General features: G+C 45.7%; 1 protein-coding gene across 2 annotated transcripts in view; it reads right to left on the minus strand.

The window, feature by feature from the left end:
* Positions 1–18,578, minus strand: part of LDLRAD3 (low density lipoprotein receptor class A domain containing 3) — a 268,394-nt gene extending 249,816 nt beyond the window's left edge. Inside the window, exon 1 of one of the 2 annotated variants that reach the window (XM_047775979.1) lies at positions 18,190–18,578. In XM_047775979.1, the coding sequence (XP_047631935.1) occupies positions 18,190–18,547 (358 nt within the window). In that variant the 5' untranslated portion in view covers positions 18,548–18,578. The remainder of the gene's footprint in view (positions 1–18,189) is intronic. The other variant, XM_047775978.1, reaches the window with a different exon arrangement.
* Between the last annotated feature and the right edge of the window lie 1,069 nt (positions 18,579–19,647).

The following is a 19,647-nucleotide window of genomic DNA, read 5'->3' on the forward strand; positions in this document are numbered from 1 at the left end:
GCCGCCCCTGTTCGAGATGTGCTCCAGGTTCCCATCTACCTCCACCAGGACGCCCTGGAAGTGGGGGGGGGGGGTACCAGGTGGGGAGGGCCACAGCCTACCGCACTCCCCTCACTAGTAGTGAAGAGAAAGGACACTGAAACCTCAGCAAGTTACCAACTGGTGCCCTTGGGGAAAGTAATTAAGAACTCAATTCTAAATATCAGAAGAAATGTGGGGAAACAGGTGCTCTCATAAACCACTAATGGGAGCATAAATGGGTCCATTTTGGTAATAGCTGGTTAGACGGAGAATGTGCAAACACTTTGATCCAGCAATTCTACTTCGAGAAGTTTAGAAAGTCCTGCTTTTGTGCACAAGGTTTTTCACTGTGGCTAGTCATGGTCACAACCTAAACGCCTTCCTAAGAGATGACTGAACAAACTTCAATGTATTCATACAATGGGATACCCTACAGCAGTTAAAATACATCTATAGGTGGCAACAGGGATGGACCTCAAAATTATAAGAATACATGTAAAAAGTTGCAAAAGTACACCCAGAATGACAGCACTTCTGTACACTTTAAAATATTATGCACTGGAGAGAGACACAAGCTAATGTGGGAAAAAATTAAAACACAGACAGAAAGGCTAAAGGCCAGCTTGAGGACAGTGGTGACCTCTGGGCAAAAGAGAAGGTGATGAGACAAGGACAGCCCTTGATAGTATCTGCAATATACTTTTCTTTAAGAAATCTGAATTAAAATGGCAAATGTTATAAAGCTGATAGGTCCGTGTGATAGGTACACTAGTATTTGCTACACTGCTTTTGGTTCTTTGATGATGTTTGAGAGATTCCAGAGTTTAAAAAAATTAACATATGTATTTTGAAATACCAGGCTACTCTTATAATCATCTAGGTTTAAGTACCTCTCAAGTATAGGGAACAAGCGTAAATTAATGGGAATGCCGGGTATGAAGTTCAACATGAACAAAGGCAAGGAAGAGGCAGCCCTCAAGAAGTGAGATTATGGAATGTTATTCAGCCATAAAAAAGGAGGTGGTCCAACCACTTGGAACAACACGGATGGACCTGAGGGTATTATGCTAAGTGAAATATATCAGATAGAGAAAGATAAACACTGCATGATCTCACCTAAGTGTGGAATCTTTAAAACACCTGAACTCATAGAAACAAAAGAGACTGGTGTTTGCTAGAGGCAAGTGTGGGGTTCGGGGGGGTGTGGAGAAATGGGTGACCTTGGTCAAAAGGTATAAACTTCCAGTTATAAGACAAATAAGTCCTGGGAATGTGATGTAAAGCATGTGACTGTAGTTAGCAATACTTCATTGCAGATCTGAAAGATGCTAAGACAGTACATCTTAAAAGTTCTCAACAAAAGAAAGAATTTGTAATATGTGAAGTGATGGATGACTAAATTTATTGTGCTAGTCATTTCACAATATAGACATACATCAAAACTTTTTTTAAAAAAGAATGGAGATTTATTCTGTGTTGGGAGTTGAATATGAGAGGAGAGCTTTCCAGAAAATACACTAGTAGAGTTCGGAAGGGTGAATAGGAAGCTTTCTCTGAAAAACTGTACAAACACAGGCAAAGCTTAAGTCAACAGCAAGACCAGACAGCAAGCAAGGATACACACTATATACATAAGACTGCACTGAGCCACAGAAAAAGGACGAGTTGGGAGACCCATCTCACTCACGCTGGCCAGATTCATTTGCTAAAAATCCAACAAGAAACAGGGATCACTCGGGGACCCATATCATCAGCCAAGGAAGTCAGGGCAAGGATGATGTGCATCAGTTCACCCCACTCGCCAGGCAGGGAGATTGTTCCTAAAGAGGCCCGATGCTGCTGGAAGTGGGGGGATAGAGGGTCCCCCACTACAGAGCCCTCTTCCTCAGCACCCAGCAGGGTCTGCAAACTAAAGCACAGCACACAAACGAATCAAGAGGAATTTTACTGGTTACTAAAGTAGTGTGGTCTCAGCCTTGTTGCTCTGCACAGGTAACATTTCCCACCAATTTGAATAGGGGCGGGGTGAGGCACAGCGATTTACTCTCCATGCAACTCTTGTAAATCATTACCGTAAAGTGTAAGGCAGAGTTAATTTATAGGAAGGGGAGGATTGATGTGTCTGGCAGACAAGAAGGTCCAAACCTAGGCCACAGGATTGGAATTCCCCAGTAGCCCAGCAGTTAAGAATCTTGCATGGTCACTTCGGTGGTGCAGGTTTAATCCCTGGCCCAAGAACTTCTGCGTGCCATGAGTGAGGCAAAAAAAAAATGTCCATTGACAGACGATTGGATTAGGAAGATGTGGTATGTATACACAATGGAATACTACTCAAACAAACAAACAAAAAAGAACAAAAGAATGCCATTTGCAGCAACATGGATGGAACTAGAGATTCTCATCTTGAGTGAAATCAGAAAGACAAGCACCATATATCACTTATATCTGGAATCTAATATATGGCACAAATGAACTTTTCCACAGAAAAGAAAATCATGGACTTGGAGAATAGACTTGTGGTTGCCAAGGGGGAGGGGGAGGGAGTGGGGTGGATGGGGAGCTTGGGGTTAATAGATGCAGACTATTGCCTTTGGAATGGATAGGCAATGAGAGCCTGCTGTATAACACTGGGAACTATATCTAGTCACTTATAATGGAGCATGATAATGAGAGCAAAAAGAATGTATACATGGGTGTGTGACTGGGTCACCATGCTGTACAGTAGAAAAAATAACAATTGATTACAATCTTTAAAAAAAAGAATACAAAGAATATTAAATTCTCTCACTGTAATATTATAGTGGATGAAAAGATTAAGTGAATTAACCTGTGTCACCATGCTATTTTATTAAAATAATCATGAACATTTATGGTCATAAAACATGTTCTTAGACTTCATAATTTTTAAACACAGAAGACTTGACATGAAAACCAAACAAAATGGGAAATTTTCAAAAAAAAAAAATGGCTAGGCAACAGGGTTTAAAACACAAAGCAACAGTAATGCCAATGACCAGATCAGGCACCCAGGGGTCCTGAGAAGACCTACAGAATTCAGCAACCGACTTAACACCCCATCTCTAGCTTCGGATGACTGAGGTCAATCAGGGCCAGACTGGACCAAATTTAGAAAAATGAAGAAAAGCCAAGTTTGTGCTCCACACACCAAGGGCAACTTATAACACACACATACTACAAATCTGAATCATTCTGTTTCTTAAGAATTTTCATTCCATGTAAAGGAATTACTCTTCTGGAGCTGCGCTATCCAGGAGGACTTTCTGCGATGACGGAAATGTTTTGCATTTGAGCTGCCCAGTGAGGTAGCCACTAGGCACATGGGGCTACAGAGCACTTGAAATATGCCTGGTGTGATGGAAGAGTTTAATTTTTTATTTAATCTTAACTATTTTAACGGTGCCGCACTTACTGCATATGAAAGTTCCCAGGCTAGGGGTTGAATCAGAGATGCAGCTGCCAGCCTACACCACAGCCACAGCAATGCAGCATCCAAGCCTCATCTGCAACCTACACCACAGCTCACGGCAATGCCAAATTCTTAGCCCACTAAGGGAGGTTAGAGATCAAACCCGAATCCTCATGGATTCTAGCAGGATTCGTTATCACTGAGCCACACAGGAACTCCTTAACTACTTCAAGTAGCCACTGTGGCGAGTGGGTATCATATAGATGAGTGTCCTTCTTACTGTCTGCATAGTATGTTGACATACTGATGTGATGACTCAGCCATCCTAGCAAGCATGAGCTTTCGGTGTTCCACCATTAAAAACAATGCTGGCTCTCACACCCTCATAGCTGAATCTCTGTTCACATCCCAAACTATTTCAGTGGGATAAAGTCCTAGAGGGGGAATTGTGGTGTCAATGGGTAGTTATGTTTCTAGGCTTTTCCTACATAGCAAAACCACCCACTCACAGATGTGAACAGAATTTTTTCCATTACCAGCTGTTGTCACATACATGATTCTCAAAGGATCCTTAACAACTACCAGGTAAAATCAGACGGGGCAGGTAACAGCATCCCCTAGGCAGAGACAAAGAAACAAGCTGTGAAAGCGCATGCCGCTGACTTGGATAGTTTAGAGAATTTTTACAGCCGACATCAAAGAATAAACCCAGACATTCTGTGATATCAGTCCATTTCTTCTCCCACATCAGATTAACAAAGAAAAATGCCCATGCTATATTCACAAGTGAGAAAAGCAGGAGATGAAATTATATTCCCCAAATAATCAAAACTGTGTTAAAAAAAAATCAAAGAAAATAAACCAATGTGTTAATAGTCTTCAGTTGATAGAACTCTAAGTTATGTTTTTCTGAATTTTTGTCCAAATTTATACAATAAACCTGAATGATTATTTAAAAATCAATTATTACATGTTACTTTTTTTTTTTTTCTATTTTTCACAGCTGTACCTGCAGCATGGGGAAGTTCCCAGGCCAGAGGTTGAGTGAGAGCTGCAGCTGCTGGCCTACACCATAGCCACAGCAACGTTGGATCCCAGCTGCATCTGAGACCTGTACTGTAGCTTGTGGCAATACCAGATCCTTAGCCATCAAGCACAAGGCCAAAGATCAAATCCGTATCCTCACAGACACTATGTTGGGCTCTTAACCCACTGAGCCACAATGGGAACTCCCATATGTTACCAAATGTTAAAGAATATTAGTGAGCAATAATAAAAGCTAAGTGTTTTACAGGCATTATCTGACTTAAAATATCTCTACATGGTAAGGACCACCCTTTCCCTATTTACAGGTGAAGACACAGTAGGTTGGGAAAAGCTGAAGAAACCTGGCCAAAGCTGAGGCAGCGGGCTGGGATATGAACCTGGGCTGGCTGCCTCGAAAGCCTGTTTTCTTAGGCACCTCATCCATGCAGCTCACACTTTAGCGTGAGCCCAAATCACCCGAGGATCTTGTTAAAGTGCAGGTGCTGATTCAGGTGATGCTGATGCTGTCGGCCTGGAGACCCCATTTTGAGCAGCAAAGCTCTACACCATAATCCCACAATAATACTATCATCTTAAAGGAGAAAATACACTATACTCGACCAGGAAAATGTTCCCTCATGATTTAAATGATATCCATGCTTACTAATTGAGAAAGGCAAAAACATACTTTTCTCCTCGATCACTTTTGCAAAGCCTCCTTTTCTATCCATATGGCAGCCCTTCAACTGCTCTTGCAAATTCCCTCCCGCAGATACCTCCCCTGGGCAGCTTGTGGTGTCAGACTAAACCCAACTGGAAGCTTCATCAACCTTCTCATCTCATTAGCACGGAGGACTGTATCCCCAAAGCTTCCACAAGCAAACACTTCTACAAGCCCAGGGAGCAGGTGTGTGGAGGAAAGGCCCCTAGGGGTGTCCCAAGGAAGCAGCTGGTCCCACCCACTACCCCCACTGCAGACACTTATCACCGAGTCATCAGGTCAGGCTAGATTTGCTGTTCTCTATTCTCACGGACCTTTTCTTTGAAACATTAAAAGGATGTACTCTCTAAATACTTTAACCTTCTAAAATTTGGCAAGCACTCGTTAATTCTATACTCAAAGAAACTTCAGCACCCTTTAATTATCTTCCTAACACTTGGTGTCTTTTTACGTGGGATTATCAGACACTCGCATTTGATGAAACTTTTGCCATTTGCAGTAACGCTGTTTATCTACCTTAATGCTTCATGCTCTGCAATTACTTACTTGCCTGATGCCACGAAATAGCCCTTGCAGACAGGATTTTATTTCCCTAACTTTTCATTCTATTTATATCTCTTATGCTTCCTATATGAATAGATGGCTGATGTTTTTCCCACAAGAATTAGTGACACTTTGTTATACATTTGTCTTACAGCTGATGTACTTCTATCACCCTCCACTTCCCTCGAAGATTATACGAGTGATGCATTTCCTTCCTTGAATCATTTGTGCAGTTTCCGTAGCAAACTTTTATTTGCTTTTAAATTAGGCCAGAAGATAACCTTAAGCTTCTTAGTATTTAACATTTTTCACACTGATATTTTTTATAAGATAGAACTGTTTTCACTTTTTCTTCCCAGTTACTTTTTGTACCATTAAGTAAACTATGCCAACTCCGTCTGAATGGAATTAAGCTACACAGCAATTTTCATTCATCTGTCAGAAGCCCTTGTTATATGCCACATGCTAGAATCCTATCTAATTTATCATCTGATTTTAAAACCGCTATAAACTATTTCCCTCTCAAAGGCCTCTTTCTCTTTGTCATGTTTTTGAAACCACAGGGTTTCTCTGGTAAAGATCTCTGCAGGTCTTTGAAGCTGAACGAGAGTCTGAAGCTGAATGAGAGTTTTCTAAAATCGAAAAGAGAAACAATGTGTCCCCAGAAGGCACTTCCAAATGTCCTTCTTCTCCCAACTGCTTCACTCCTTCCAAGTCAGCCACTTACCTTTAGTGACCACCTCCAGGCCTTCCAGGCATCTTATAGGAAATCCTACTGTGTAGCTGACACTAAGCCAAGCCCTGACTGAGCTGCTGGAGGAGTACAACAACAAGTAAGATGGGCATCAAAAAACACGGCAGACCCCATCCTGCCTCACCGCACTTTAATCACACAGGAATAGGAGACTTATCTTTCCTGCTCAGGAGTACTGCTGAGTTACATTTTCTGGTTACTTTCCAAAGATCCTGAGCTTGCCCCTCAATGGGGGACAGTGGTCCTTTCCCTGAATATATATATTCCAACTTCTGATCCACCCCAATTCCTCTGGTAACAGAGCATCCTTATTATATTTTCAACATCTGTTAGCTTTTCTTGGATTGTCATTATCACCTACATGGGCAGCATAAATGAACTTTGGGCATACTAAATCTCCCCTACTGCATCACCGCTGCCCTTTACAGGTGCCACCAACCTTTACCGTCTCTCTGTAACACTTACCAGATTAGTTCAAATTTCATCAATACGGAATATTCCTGATGCAAGTCATTCTTTCCAGTGTTATCTCTTTTACAGTAATTAGCATCACTCTTTCCAGTCCTGCTACCAGGCCACCACACTTTTTAACCAAACGTTTATAAAATCTGCTTTTGAAACCCTTCATTCAGTTCTGTTCCGGTTACTCTTAACTCTTAGCATCAACAGGTTTTTGGTTTTTTTGGGTTTTTTTGGGTTTTTACAGTTTTGGACTTTTTTCTGATGACATTTTTTTCTGATGAAACACCCTCTGTGGCTAATCACTCTTTCATCGTCCTCCATCGTCCCCAAACTCCTCTTATTTTTATAATGAAAAACAAGTTAAATTTAGAACTTTCCAAACCAATGGAGAGGCTTTTTTTTTTTTTTTTCAGCCACAAGTGTGACGAGGGCTCATTTCTCAGCCACGTCCAATTAGTTTAATGATTCCTGGAGAACAGTGCCCTGATTCAAGGCAAAAGCTGAAGGAAAATGTTCCAGTAAGGCCATCAAAGACAGCACACTGGTGATACCCCCAAAGCTAACCTCACAGGGCCTTAGAATAACGAGAAGGGATTTTTCATGCAATAAAATCACACACCCCTTATGTTTTCATTTCTCTCTGCCAACAGACACATGAGTGTCCCACACTGGCTGAAGTCTTCTCAAACAAGGTATTCATACCCGCCCTGCCCCTCCAGCACCCAGGTTTGGAAGGCTGGTTCCAGAGTCAGCTCGCTGGCTGGCCTCCCTCCAGGCCAGAGACAACTCTCGTCTCCAAACTGCACCCGGCTGACTGTCAGAAATCACCGTCAGACTTGAGTGCCTGCAAATTCACCCAATTTACAGTCTCCAGGTATCACAATGATTCAGTGAAAAGGGAGAGAGTTTTCAGGAGAGAGCTTGGGGGAGAGGGTGTGGAATCCTGAGGCCCATCCGTGCTGGTCTCCCCCGCAGGGATTAGCGCTCTTCCGACCTGGAGCGTTACTTCCTCACAAGACAGGACCTACGGCCCACAAGAGCCCCTTGGTTGGAAGTAACAAGATGGGACAAATTCCTTCTAAACATAAACATTTCACCGTCCACCATAAATAATATCAATGACTAGTTCGGAAAATGTTCTCCCCGTTGTGAACCATACAAGCTTAAGGCAGAGAGAGAAAGTCAGAAAAACACACTTAAATTTTTCTTTTTATATGAGGCATTATAATCAGCACTATATTTGCATCTTAAAAATTCTATTTCTAGACTTTATAAACAGTGGGCCCTTCTCTTTGGCACCCGGCACTCTTTGAGGGAAGTACTGACCAAAAAGAAATTGCTCTGGGGTTGGTATTCCAAAAAATATTTCCATCCAAGGGGGAAAAAAATCCCCCATCATGAATACATTCAAAGGCAAGCCCCACGGTGCTGAGATAACTTGTTTATTGTTGTTATTGTTTCTTTTAATAAAGCAAACCTCTACAAAGGCCAGTTTAAATGCCTCCAATAACAAGTCCTCCACAGGGGGGAATGACAGAATGTCAGTTTCAATCTGCCAAGGACAGGCCACTTGAATAAAATCAACTTGAGATACACACTCCCAACCAATGGCTCTCCAACAGATCATTCTATCTAACATAATAAGCACGGCGTCAACACTGACCTCAATACCCAGTGATGGAATTCTCTAGCACAAGCTGGGGAGTGCCCTTTCTTCCTCCAGCGCACATGAACTTGAGTGTCTACTCAAGGCCAAAGGAGTACAGCCAGTGGTCAAGAGCAAGGTTTAAGTTGTGCAGATCTATATGGCCAGTTCTGAAACTACCTCTTACTGGTTGTGGGGTTGTAAAATTCCTTAGCCTTCTGTTTCCCCATCTATAAAATTGCAGAACATACTACCTACTAAATAAATTGCTGTGAAAATGAAATAAGATTCACTGGCAGAGGAAGCATGAAATAAATTATGATACAAACATATACCAGATGTTCTGAAAGCTGTTTTTAAAACAATGGGTAGTTATATATGAACTGTAAGAAAGATGGCCAAGAAAACACATACCGTTGGTACTGTAACATCTCCAAAATCAGGATGTGCCTAATTCATCTTTAATATTGTAACATCACTGAAAGCAAGATGTGCCCAACAGCCAACAGCACCTTATGAGAGTATAGAGTGAGCAGAAGCTGTGAACTCTTGGTCACTGCAACTGCCTGGGTGAACTTGGTCATAACCGCTGATGTGTCATGATGTGTCATCACTTCCAGCCAGTTCTGTGCATTGTTGGTAATACAGACATTGAATTTACCTGCTATCTAGGATGTCTTTTAAAAGATGACACTAGGAGTTCCTGCTGCAGTACTACAACAGGATTGGCAGTGTCTCTGGAGCAATGGGACATAGGTTCTATCCCCCACCCAGCACAGTGGGTTAAGGATCCGGCATTGCCACAGTTGTGGCATAGGTTACAACTGTCGCTAGGATCTGATCCCTGGCCCAGGAACTCCATGTGCCAAGGGTGGCCAAAAAAAAAAAAAAAAAGACATTAAAATTGTGCATTGAGGAGTTCCCGTCGTGGCGCAGTGGTTAACGAATCCGACTAGGAACCATGAGGTTGCAGGTTCGGTCCCTGCCCTTGCTCAGTGGGTTAACGATCCGGCATTGCCGTGAGCTGTGGTGTAGGTTGCAGACGCGGCTCGGATCCCGCGTTGCTGTGGCTCTGGTGAAGGCCGTCGGCTACAGCTCCGATTCAACCCCTAGCCTGGGAACCTCCATATGCCGCGGGAGCGGTCCAAGAAATAGCAAAAAAAAAAAAAAAATTGTGCATTGAAAAGCACTGTGTATACAAAAAGGCAAGGAAACAGCATAAATTTGAAAATAGTGAAGCAAATATCTATCCTTGGAGAACAACTACAATTCCACATTTTCTTTCAAAGCATTAGCCAAGCACCTTAAAGGACTTAAGGGAGGAAGATACCCAATAGTAGACAAAACCCTATCATATTTTGTTTCTGCGATAGAGACAAAGGAGTGCCATTCACGAATGGAGAAATACAAGTGAAGAGAAGCAAAAATGCCAAATGCTTCGTAATAACTGGAATGTCTAAACACCAGGAGGCAGTGTGACCAATTCACGTAGCTCAAAGCAGAACTGACAAAATAGTTTTATTAAGTAAAGAAAACAAGTCAACAAACTACAAATATAGATAAGTATGAGCTCACTGAACTCCATGGGCGCTACATGTATGCGTGTGTATAAATCTGAATTAAGGCAAAGTTGATCTATACCAGATACACAGTGAGAAGCAACTTTAAATAGAGGAGAGAAATGTAAATGGAGGATGAAGGAAAGACTTGACTGTTTTATTGTAATGACTTCTATAATGCTTAAAATTTGTATATACTATTTTTGCATATATTATTTTTTTATTTTTGCACATATTACTTTTGCGATGTTTTCAATTCAGGAAGATTACAACAAAAGGATACATGTTTTGTCCTGGCACTCTGCCAGACAGAGTAACGAGTGGTAGCTATCATCATGCTCCAAGACCCCACAAAAGAAATAAGAAATATGACATATACGTTTAACGTATGATCCTAGCCCCTAAGGAGTTTACAATCTAGTAAGATTAGAGACTAAAGAGGTAGGATATATATACACACATATTAAGACATGTACATATACATACACCAAGATATGTACATATACACACATATGTAATAGGTACATATATGTGTCTATAGGTAGTATGATAAGATAAAGGCTATTGTCTAAAGCCATGTAAGAAATGTCTTGTGAGAATCTCAGAAGCCCAGAGCTCCAAAAACCTTAGAACATCAACAACTAGGAGCTCCCACTGCGGCTCAGCAGGTTATGAACTCTGCCGGTATCCATGAGGATGCAGGTTTGATCCCTAGCCTTGCTCAGTGGGTTAAGGATCCAGCGCCGCCGTGAGCTGTGGTGTAGGTTGCAGACTCGGCTCCTTTCCAGCTTTGCTGTGGCTGTGATGTAGGCAGCAGCAGCAGCAGCTCAGATTTGCCCCTAGCCTGGGAATTCCCATATGCTGCAGGTGCAGCCCAAAAAAGAAATTAAAAAAAAAGAGTATCAACAGCTGTACCCCATTTTACCTGGACAGCTAAAGCTCAAGAAGTAAGCAAGCAAAGACGTGTGTCATCACCTCTGCAACCTGATCAAGAACAACTCATCAGCTTGGAGGGCACTGTGCTTAGTCAGATAAGACAGGTGAGAAAAATAAATCCTGTAGGATATCACTTACATGTGGAATCAAAAAACACAAGAAACCAGTGAATATAACATAAAAGAAGCTGACTCACAGATATAGGGAACAAACTAGTAGTTACCAGTGTAGGAAGGGCAGTATAGGGATGGGGGAGTGGGAGGGACAAACTACTGGGTGTAAGACAGGCTCAAGGATGTGTTGCACAACACAGGGAATAGAACCAATATCTTGTAAGAACTATAAATGGAAAGCAACCTTTAAAAATTGTATAAAAATTTAGGTGGGAATGTAAACTGGTACAGCCACTATGGAGAACAGTTTGGCAATACCTTAGAAATCTATACATAGAACTTCCATATGACCCCGCAATCCCACTCTTGGGCATCTATCCAGACAAAACTCTACTTAAAAGAGACACGTGCACCCGCATGTTCATTGCAGCACTCTTCACAATAGCCAAGACATGGAAACAACCCAAATGTCCATCGACAGAGGATTGGATTCGGAAGAGGTGGTATATATACACAACGGAATACTACTCGGCCATAAAAAAGAATGACATAAGGCCATTTGCAGCAACATGGATGGAGCTAGAGAATCTCATCCTGAGTGAAATGAGCCAGAAAGACAAAGACAAATACCATATGATATCACTTATAACTGGAATCGAATATCCAGCACAAATGAACATCTCCTTAGAAAAGAAAATCATGGACTTGGAGAAGAGACTTGTGGCTGCCTGATGGGGGGGGGGGGGTGGAAGGGATCGGGAGCTTGGGCTTATCAGTCACAACTTAGAATAGATTTACAAGGAGATCCTGCTGAATAGCATTGAGAACTTTGTCTAGATACTCATGTTGCAACAGAAGAAAGGCTGGGGGCAAAATGTAATTGTAATGTATACATGTAAGGATAACCTGACCCCCTTGCTGTACAGTGGGAAAAAAAAATTGTATAAAAATTTTTAAAAAATTTTACAAACAATTACCCATAAATTAAATATTCCCAGTGACGGAGTTCCCCTCGTGGCTCAGTGGTTAACGAATCCAACTAGGAACCATGAGGTTGCGGGTTCGACCCCTGGCCTTGCTCCGTGGGTTAAGGATCCGGTGTTGCCCTGAGCTGTGGTGTAGGCTGCAGACGCAGCTCGCATCCCGCGTTGCTGTGGCTCTGGCGTAGGCTGGCGGCTACAGCTCCGATTCGACCCCTAGCTTGGGAACCTTCATATGCTGCGGGAGCAGCCCAAAAAATGGCAAAAAGACAAAAAAAAAATAAAATAAAATCCCAATGACAAGGTATGCATGTCTGCCAAAGAGGCCTTGTGACACCCATGCAGCTCTGTTCCCATGAGGAAGGATCACAGCTCCGTCAGAATAGTTCACATTCGGGAACACGCCCAAACCCCACTTGCGGAGAGGGGACTCCGCCCTGCCCAGCTCAGGGCATAGGTAAACCATGCCATTTCCATCACGGGATCATTTAGGGGCCAAGAACACGTTCTGCACAGCTCGGCTTCCCCAGAGTATAGCACAGTGCATGGCAGAGGCGGCGCCGCACTGGGGAAGAGCCAAGTAGAGCTTGAGAAGAGTCGTCAAGTGACCCGGAGACAAAAAGGACGAATATTCACAGGCCTGGGAAACTAGGGCGCCTCCCTGAGCCTCAGGCTAGGAAGAGGGCGGCTCGTGATGTTAGATAAGGAGTCCTTCTCCCCTTTGCACCCCGAGCCCCTCTCCTGGTACCGCCTTTTTTTTCTGCAAATTCACACACAAAAGAAGATGGCAGACAACGTACGTACGTCGCTGGGTTGAAGAGAAGAGGAAGTAAAAAAACTCAAGGAAAGCTGGCCACCGAACAAAGGACAAGCACAGCTGGAAGGCAAAGGTTCTTAAAGGAATCCAAGGGATCCAAAGCCGAGCAGAGCCTAACTTGCAAAAGACTTCAGAGAAGAAAGGAGAAGATGAAAATTTCTCTAGAGCCAACCTGGGGCCACTACAGAAGATTCCCCACCCCCACCCCCCACCCCCGTGCCCCGCCCACCCGCAGAAAGGACTCGGGTTCTAAAAGCCTTTGATGGGAAGGGGAACCAAGGGGAACAAAGACTGCTCTGTGGGGAGGAGGCAGGGGGACTTCCAGGGTTAAGATTTCGACACCCAACTCCCTGAAAGTTTCGACAAACTTTCAGACAGCTTCTCCTCCAGCTGGCAGGACCCCTGAGCCTCCCAAGTTCAACAGTTACTCAGGGAACCAGGCGGCTTTCGGTGTCACCTGCCTTTTACCTGCTTTCTCAGCCTGTCTCCCTCTCTCAAGGGATCTACATCTACCATCTCCAACTTCACTGGCTTTCACAACGTCACAAGGGGGAAGCACGGGGAAAGGTCAATGCTGAGGGCGTTTCTACCTAAGAACCTTCTTTCACACCAAACTTTCGAACTTGCGGGGCTGCAGGAACAGAAAGCAGAAACCTCTCAAAGACACTTTCAGGATGAGCAGTAAGAAAGCTCAAGAGGTGAGTTCCCTGGTGGCACAGCCAGTTAAGGATCTGGCACTGTCACTGCTGCGGCATGGATTTGATCCCCGGCCTGGGACCTTCCACATGGCTCAGGCCTTGTTTAAAAAAAAAAAAATTTCAAGATGTATGGTGGAGGAGGGCACTCACACCAGGCCAGGGGCTCTCAACTGGTGACAACTGGTAACAGCTCAAGATGCTGTTGGTTGTCACACCTGGGGGAGGCAAGTAGGAGGAGGCTGCTACTGGCATCTAGGACCAGTGATGCTGCTAAGGCTCCTAAAATGCACAGGACAGCCCCACCTCCCCCAACAAAGAACTCTCCAGCCCCAATGTCAAACTCCCCGAGGCTGACACACTTCCCTAGACTATCCCCAGCCCTGCAGCAGCTCCAGAGACCCTAACTATCCTACCTGAAATAAATATTTGTCATCCCTCTGACCAGGCAGTTACCGTGTCACTAAAGTACACTTATCCTGGAAGCAACAGGAGGCATCAAGCAGATGATGCGAGAGGCCAGTGCTGGGTCCTGGGAGTACCTGGCTGCTCTCCCAGCAAACACTCTGAAGGGCGCTCCTCAGGAGCCAGGAGAGTAGATACTTTCACAACAATGAAACAATGAAACAAAGACACACACACACACACACACACACACACACACACACAATCGGCCATCTTAAAACCCTCCCCAGCTGTCAGGGAGAGGCGGAGGCAAAAACAGCTGCACAGTTAGACTGGCCCTTGCATTTCCAAACTATTCCAGAGAAAAAGAAAGAGGAAAAGAGTACAAACAACGCCACAGGCAAAAAGAGATGTGCCCCGGGGGCTACCTCATAGCAAACACCAGTGCCTTCACTCAGAGTTGCCCTCAGCACATCACATCTTTTAGTTTTTAATTGTAAAATACAATAAACATGCAAGAAAAGAGGACAAGTGAATAGAGAGCTTAACGAATGAAAAGGAACCTGGGTGTCACTACAAGGCAGGTCAAGGAGAGCACCACAGCCTGAGGTTCGGGCAAAAATCCAGGCGCTATTGTGAAAGTCCCAGATTTACTCGAGGCCAGAGATTGATTTGATGTATTTACCATGAATACCTGCTGCGGTCACCATGAAATGAACAGATCTGGGAAGGGGGTCTCTTTGTGGAAACAAACTCGTGGATTGTTCATTCACAGAAGCACACAAGGGGAAGGACATGGAAGGGTACCTGGAAATGGGGGGAGCCCAGACTGGAGGCCAAGAGAAACCTGAGTTACAATCTGGCACCCGGGGCATGGGGTGAGCTCTCTGGGACCCCAAAATGACTTCCCGCCACACAACATGGTTGGAAAAATTCAACAGGATCGTGTGTTTCAACGGCGAGCAAAGCATCTCACACATATACTGGGTACCCCTCCTCTCCTTGCCCATGAAAAGAGGCCAGGCTGGAAGGGCCACGACTTTCATAGATTATTTTATTAGACAGCATCCTAATCCCAAAATTCTCTAAACTGCTTTACAAGCTTGCTTTCCAAGACCCCTGGTGACTGTGACAAAGAGGCATCTAAACCTAGAGCCAGTCTGTCCTCCCTTCTCCTGCTGGCTCGCACCCCAGTCTCTCCCTCACTCACCACAAGGTGAAAGGCCCAAGTGGGCTGTCAGGAAAACACACCTCACACCCCAGGAGGGAGCCTCCGTCCACCTCTTTGAAGATGAAAAGCAACAAAACAAAGTGTGTTTATTTGTACTTGGTGCATATGGCCTCATGGACTAGCCTGGGCTGTACAAAGCCACTCAGTTCTTTAAAATAATAATAATAATAATAATAATAATAATAATAATAATAATAATAATAAAACCCACCCACTCACACCGCTAAGCAGATCCTTCCAGGAGAAAAAGTTAACACCCACACTCCGGGGATACCCAAGGGGGAAATCAAGCCTTTTCCCTGACAGATGGAGAATGTGAGGAGTCTGAGAAAGGTCAGCCAGGAAGGAGGTGAGCCTTCGGACCCCCGCAGGGCCTGGCCACCATTAGACACGCTTCACCATCCATGCACTTAAAGCCACCGAGGCCACCACGGGGGAAAAAACTCAGACAGGCTGAGTCTCCCTCACAGGATACATTAAAAAATAATAAAGGTTAAAATGAATGCTTTACTTCCCTAACACAGACAATAAAAACAAAGCAAGCAAGCACACACACACACACACACACACACACACACACAAAGGTGTCTGAGAAGGTTCCTGAATAACAAATGCCTCCAGATTGCTCTTGAAATGTAGTGCCCAACCCTACAGAGACCAAGAACTCAGATTAGGGCTCCACTCTGACCCCAGGTTTCTTCGTCAACTATGAGGAAGAGACAGAATTGAAGCACTGGCTTTTACAGTCTTTCTTGTGGTGTTACCTCTTGGATGACGTGCAGGATGCGGGGTGGAAGGGTAGAGTCCCCACCCACTATGACCCCCAAACTAAACCACACAGGCTTCAGAAACACTGACCAGCCCCATGTCTGATAACACTTCAGATCAAAGTGGGATCCCTGCTAAAAGGATGATACTTCATGTGAGAGGGAAAAGGTGTACACCCCAACCTGCCTAGAGGTTTCTAAAGCAGCAACTAACTGTAAAGGAGAGTCAAAGCCATACAAGCTCAGTGACCACAGATAACAGAAAACCACCTCGTGGGACAGCTAGGAATTCTGTGACAACCCCCCCATCCCTCCCTCCCCACTAGGACTATTTTATTTATTTCAGTCTTATTTTATATGTGTACACACATATTAAATAACCAGTGCTGACCAGAGAAAAACAAAATTAACTTTACAGCTATTTTTACAGGGATGAAGACTCAACCAAAGCAACCCAGTACCGACTGGGGGATGCAGTAAATAACAGTTTCTAATGGGCCACAAACAGCTCTCTGAGGAGATCTGTCCTACTTGGGTGTTATCAGGGGACTCACCACAGCTCTGCAGATTGAGAGCACGAATCTAGGCAGGTCTTTGTGTCCGAGATGTCCTGAAAATCTGCCTGTTCTAATATACTCCAAATAATTATTCATGCCCACCAGTGACTGCCAACGCCCCCTTGAAACTCTCTCCCTGGGGTAGCCCAAGAATTCAGGAGAAACAGGGAACTGTGACCCAGACCTGGTTAAAAATCCACAGGAGCCACCAGCATTCCACACTTAACTGGAAGCCACAGCAAACCCACAGACATCTAATGGGAGTCTCCGCTGAGTGGGGATGATGTCATAGGTCTAAGCATGAGGGACAGCTACCCAGCGGATTCCGAGGATGCCCAGGACCAGGGACTTCGACATCTCTTTCCAAGGGCACACCTGGCAGGGAGGGGGAAGCTTAGAATTAAGTGAGCTTCAACTTCCCCCAACGAATTCACCACCAAAGGCACCTCCACAGTCAGTAGCTGCAAGCATTTGGGGAAATCAAGCATTAATTAGACATGCGAATGGCACCAACGTCAGGCAAGCCAGCTGCTGCTGAAGAAAGTTCGCTGAGCCCTGTCACCCACTTTTCTGGACATCAGCTGCCCAGAAATAAACATCAGGGGGCCAAGGGCGTGCCGACCCTAGGAGTGGGAGGGGCAGCTGACAGCTGTGGCCGGCAGACAGGGGCAGAGGAAGGGCTCCGAGCTGGAACTGGAGTGTGCCCACATCAGCAGAAAAGTTCCTGGGAAGAGCACGCTGTTCCTGGGGGCCTCCGGATGCAAACGCTACAGAGGTGCCCGTTTCAAAGGATCTGCAGATGAAGCCTGGGTCCTCCACTAGGGCACCACACCCGCCAGGCGAGGCGGGGGTGATCGGACGATTTCAATAAATGTTCTGCTCCCATTATCAGTGGGAAAAATTAATAATCCCCAGCTCTGGCCCTGCTTCATCTCTCTTTGCCCTAACCAAACAGTCCCAGGGAGGAACGGAAGGAAGCGGCGATACCAGCCGCTCCACGCGCTGTCCCGATAGGGAAACCGAGGCACGGGGGTGCACACAAGAGACCCCCAAAGAGGCCCTTGGGGAGGCTAGCGCAGCATCGAGCACCCCGCGTCTGGGATGATGGGATCGGGAAGCTTTCTTTCCTCTCCCCTCCCTCCTTTTCCCTACACCACACATACACACACACACACACACACACACACAGTCTCTCTCTCTCTCTTTCTCTCTCACTCTCTCTCTCTCTCTCACAGTCCAGCTACGCCCAATCTGGGCAGCTGCCGGGCTCCCTGGAGCCGGACTGCACACAAAGCCCCGCCCGCGCACACACAACACTGCACAAGCCGGCGCGTAAGCCCACACAATAGGACGGCGCGCACCCCGCCGCGGCCCCTTGCCGGGGTCCCGGCCAGCCCGACGCCGGGGTTCCGCCCTCCGTGCACACCCGCGCCGGGAGACGCAGCCCGGGCAAAGGAAAGGGGCAAGATCTCAGCCCGGCCGCCGCACCCCGCACCCCGCAGAAAGTTCGCCGGACGCCCCCCGACTCACCCGCGGCGCTGCTCAGCAGCAGGCACAGCGGCCCCAGCAGCCACATGGCGCGGACGCCGCTCCCGCTGCCCGGCGCCGTAGCTGCCCCCACGGCCTCGGCGCTGACCCCGCCCCTCGCCGCGCCGGCCCCGCCCCCCGCTGTCCCTCCTCCCGCCCGCCCCGCCCTCCTCGGCCGGGCCAGCCTGGCCCAGCTCAGTGAAGTTTTGCAAGAGTCCCTGCTGCGCGCCGCGCCCGCGTCGCACCCCGGGTGTCCCGGCTCCGAGAGGCCTCCGAGGGGGCCCCGGAGGGTCCGGCTCTGGCGGCGAAGATCTCTGTTCTTGCCTTCTTTCTCTTTTTCTTCCCCCTTTTGCTCTTCCATCCTCCGAGGATGCCGCGCTCACCATCTCCTCAGATCCAAACTTGAGTTCTTTTCTTAACTACAGAATGATTTTACTCCAGAGAGGGAAAGAAAAAGAAGAAAGGGCCAAACGTTATGAGAAAATATATATATTTTATTTTTAGTAGCGAGAGTGGCATATGACCAAGTGCTTCTCAAACTTTCATAGGCATCCAACGCATCAGGATTTTATGTTGCTGGCTCTGACTCAGTAGGCTTGGGGTGATTTTTCTAACAAGGTTTTAGGTGATTTTAAAACCAGTACGTGGGATAGGGAAGCTAACATTTTCAAGGCACACAGCGTTGCCCTGTTTTTTCCTCTGGATATTGTCTACCTAGATCAGGGGAACGTTTGGGCCCCACTTTGCAGAGAAGAAAAGTAAATACGAAAGCAGAAGCCCAAATGCAAAAAGAACAGCTGCTCCAAGTTGGGGGTCCAAGACAGCACTGGTGACAATACTTAAAGGATTTCAATGGAGGAAGAATATGACACTTTTCGTGCTCCACTCTCCAGGCCCTCCCCCCCCCGGGGGGGAGGGGCAAAAAAAACTGGAAATGTTGACATCATCAACAGAGGCATGGATGAACAAATTGCATTCTACCATTTAATGCAACAACATGAATGCATCTCAGAAGCATGTGAAGAGAAAGAACCTAGCCTCCAAGGATGCATTCTGTGTGACTGCATTTATAAGATATAAGGGGTGAAGCACCAAAATCAGATCAGCAGTTATCAGGGTCTGGGCCTGGGGGCAGGGGATGAGTGCAAAGGGGTGCAAGAGAACTTTCTGGACCCGTGGGACATTTGTGCATCTTGATTATGGTGGTGGTTACACAACTTTATGCATTTGTCAAATTTTATAGAACTGCACTCCTAAAACCCACACGTAAAATAAGTGAATTTTACTGTATATAGAGTGTACCCGTTTGGAGGAGCAAAGAGGATATGGTGCTAAGACAGCAGGTGAAGGGGGGTTGGGGGGGCATGCCTGCATCAGATTTGGGATGCACTGGACACAACCTGGAGGATACTGAGAGTCCATGCATTTGCTTTTTAATTATCTGCTCTAGTCTGGAAACAT

This window comes from Phacochoerus africanus, chromosome 4, assembly GCF_016906955.1.
Source record: "Phacochoerus africanus isolate WHEZ1 chromosome 4, ROS_Pafr_v1, whole genome shotgun sequence".
Classification (NCBI taxonomy): domain Eukaryota; kingdom Metazoa; phylum Chordata; class Mammalia; order Artiodactyla; family Suidae; genus Phacochoerus; species Phacochoerus africanus.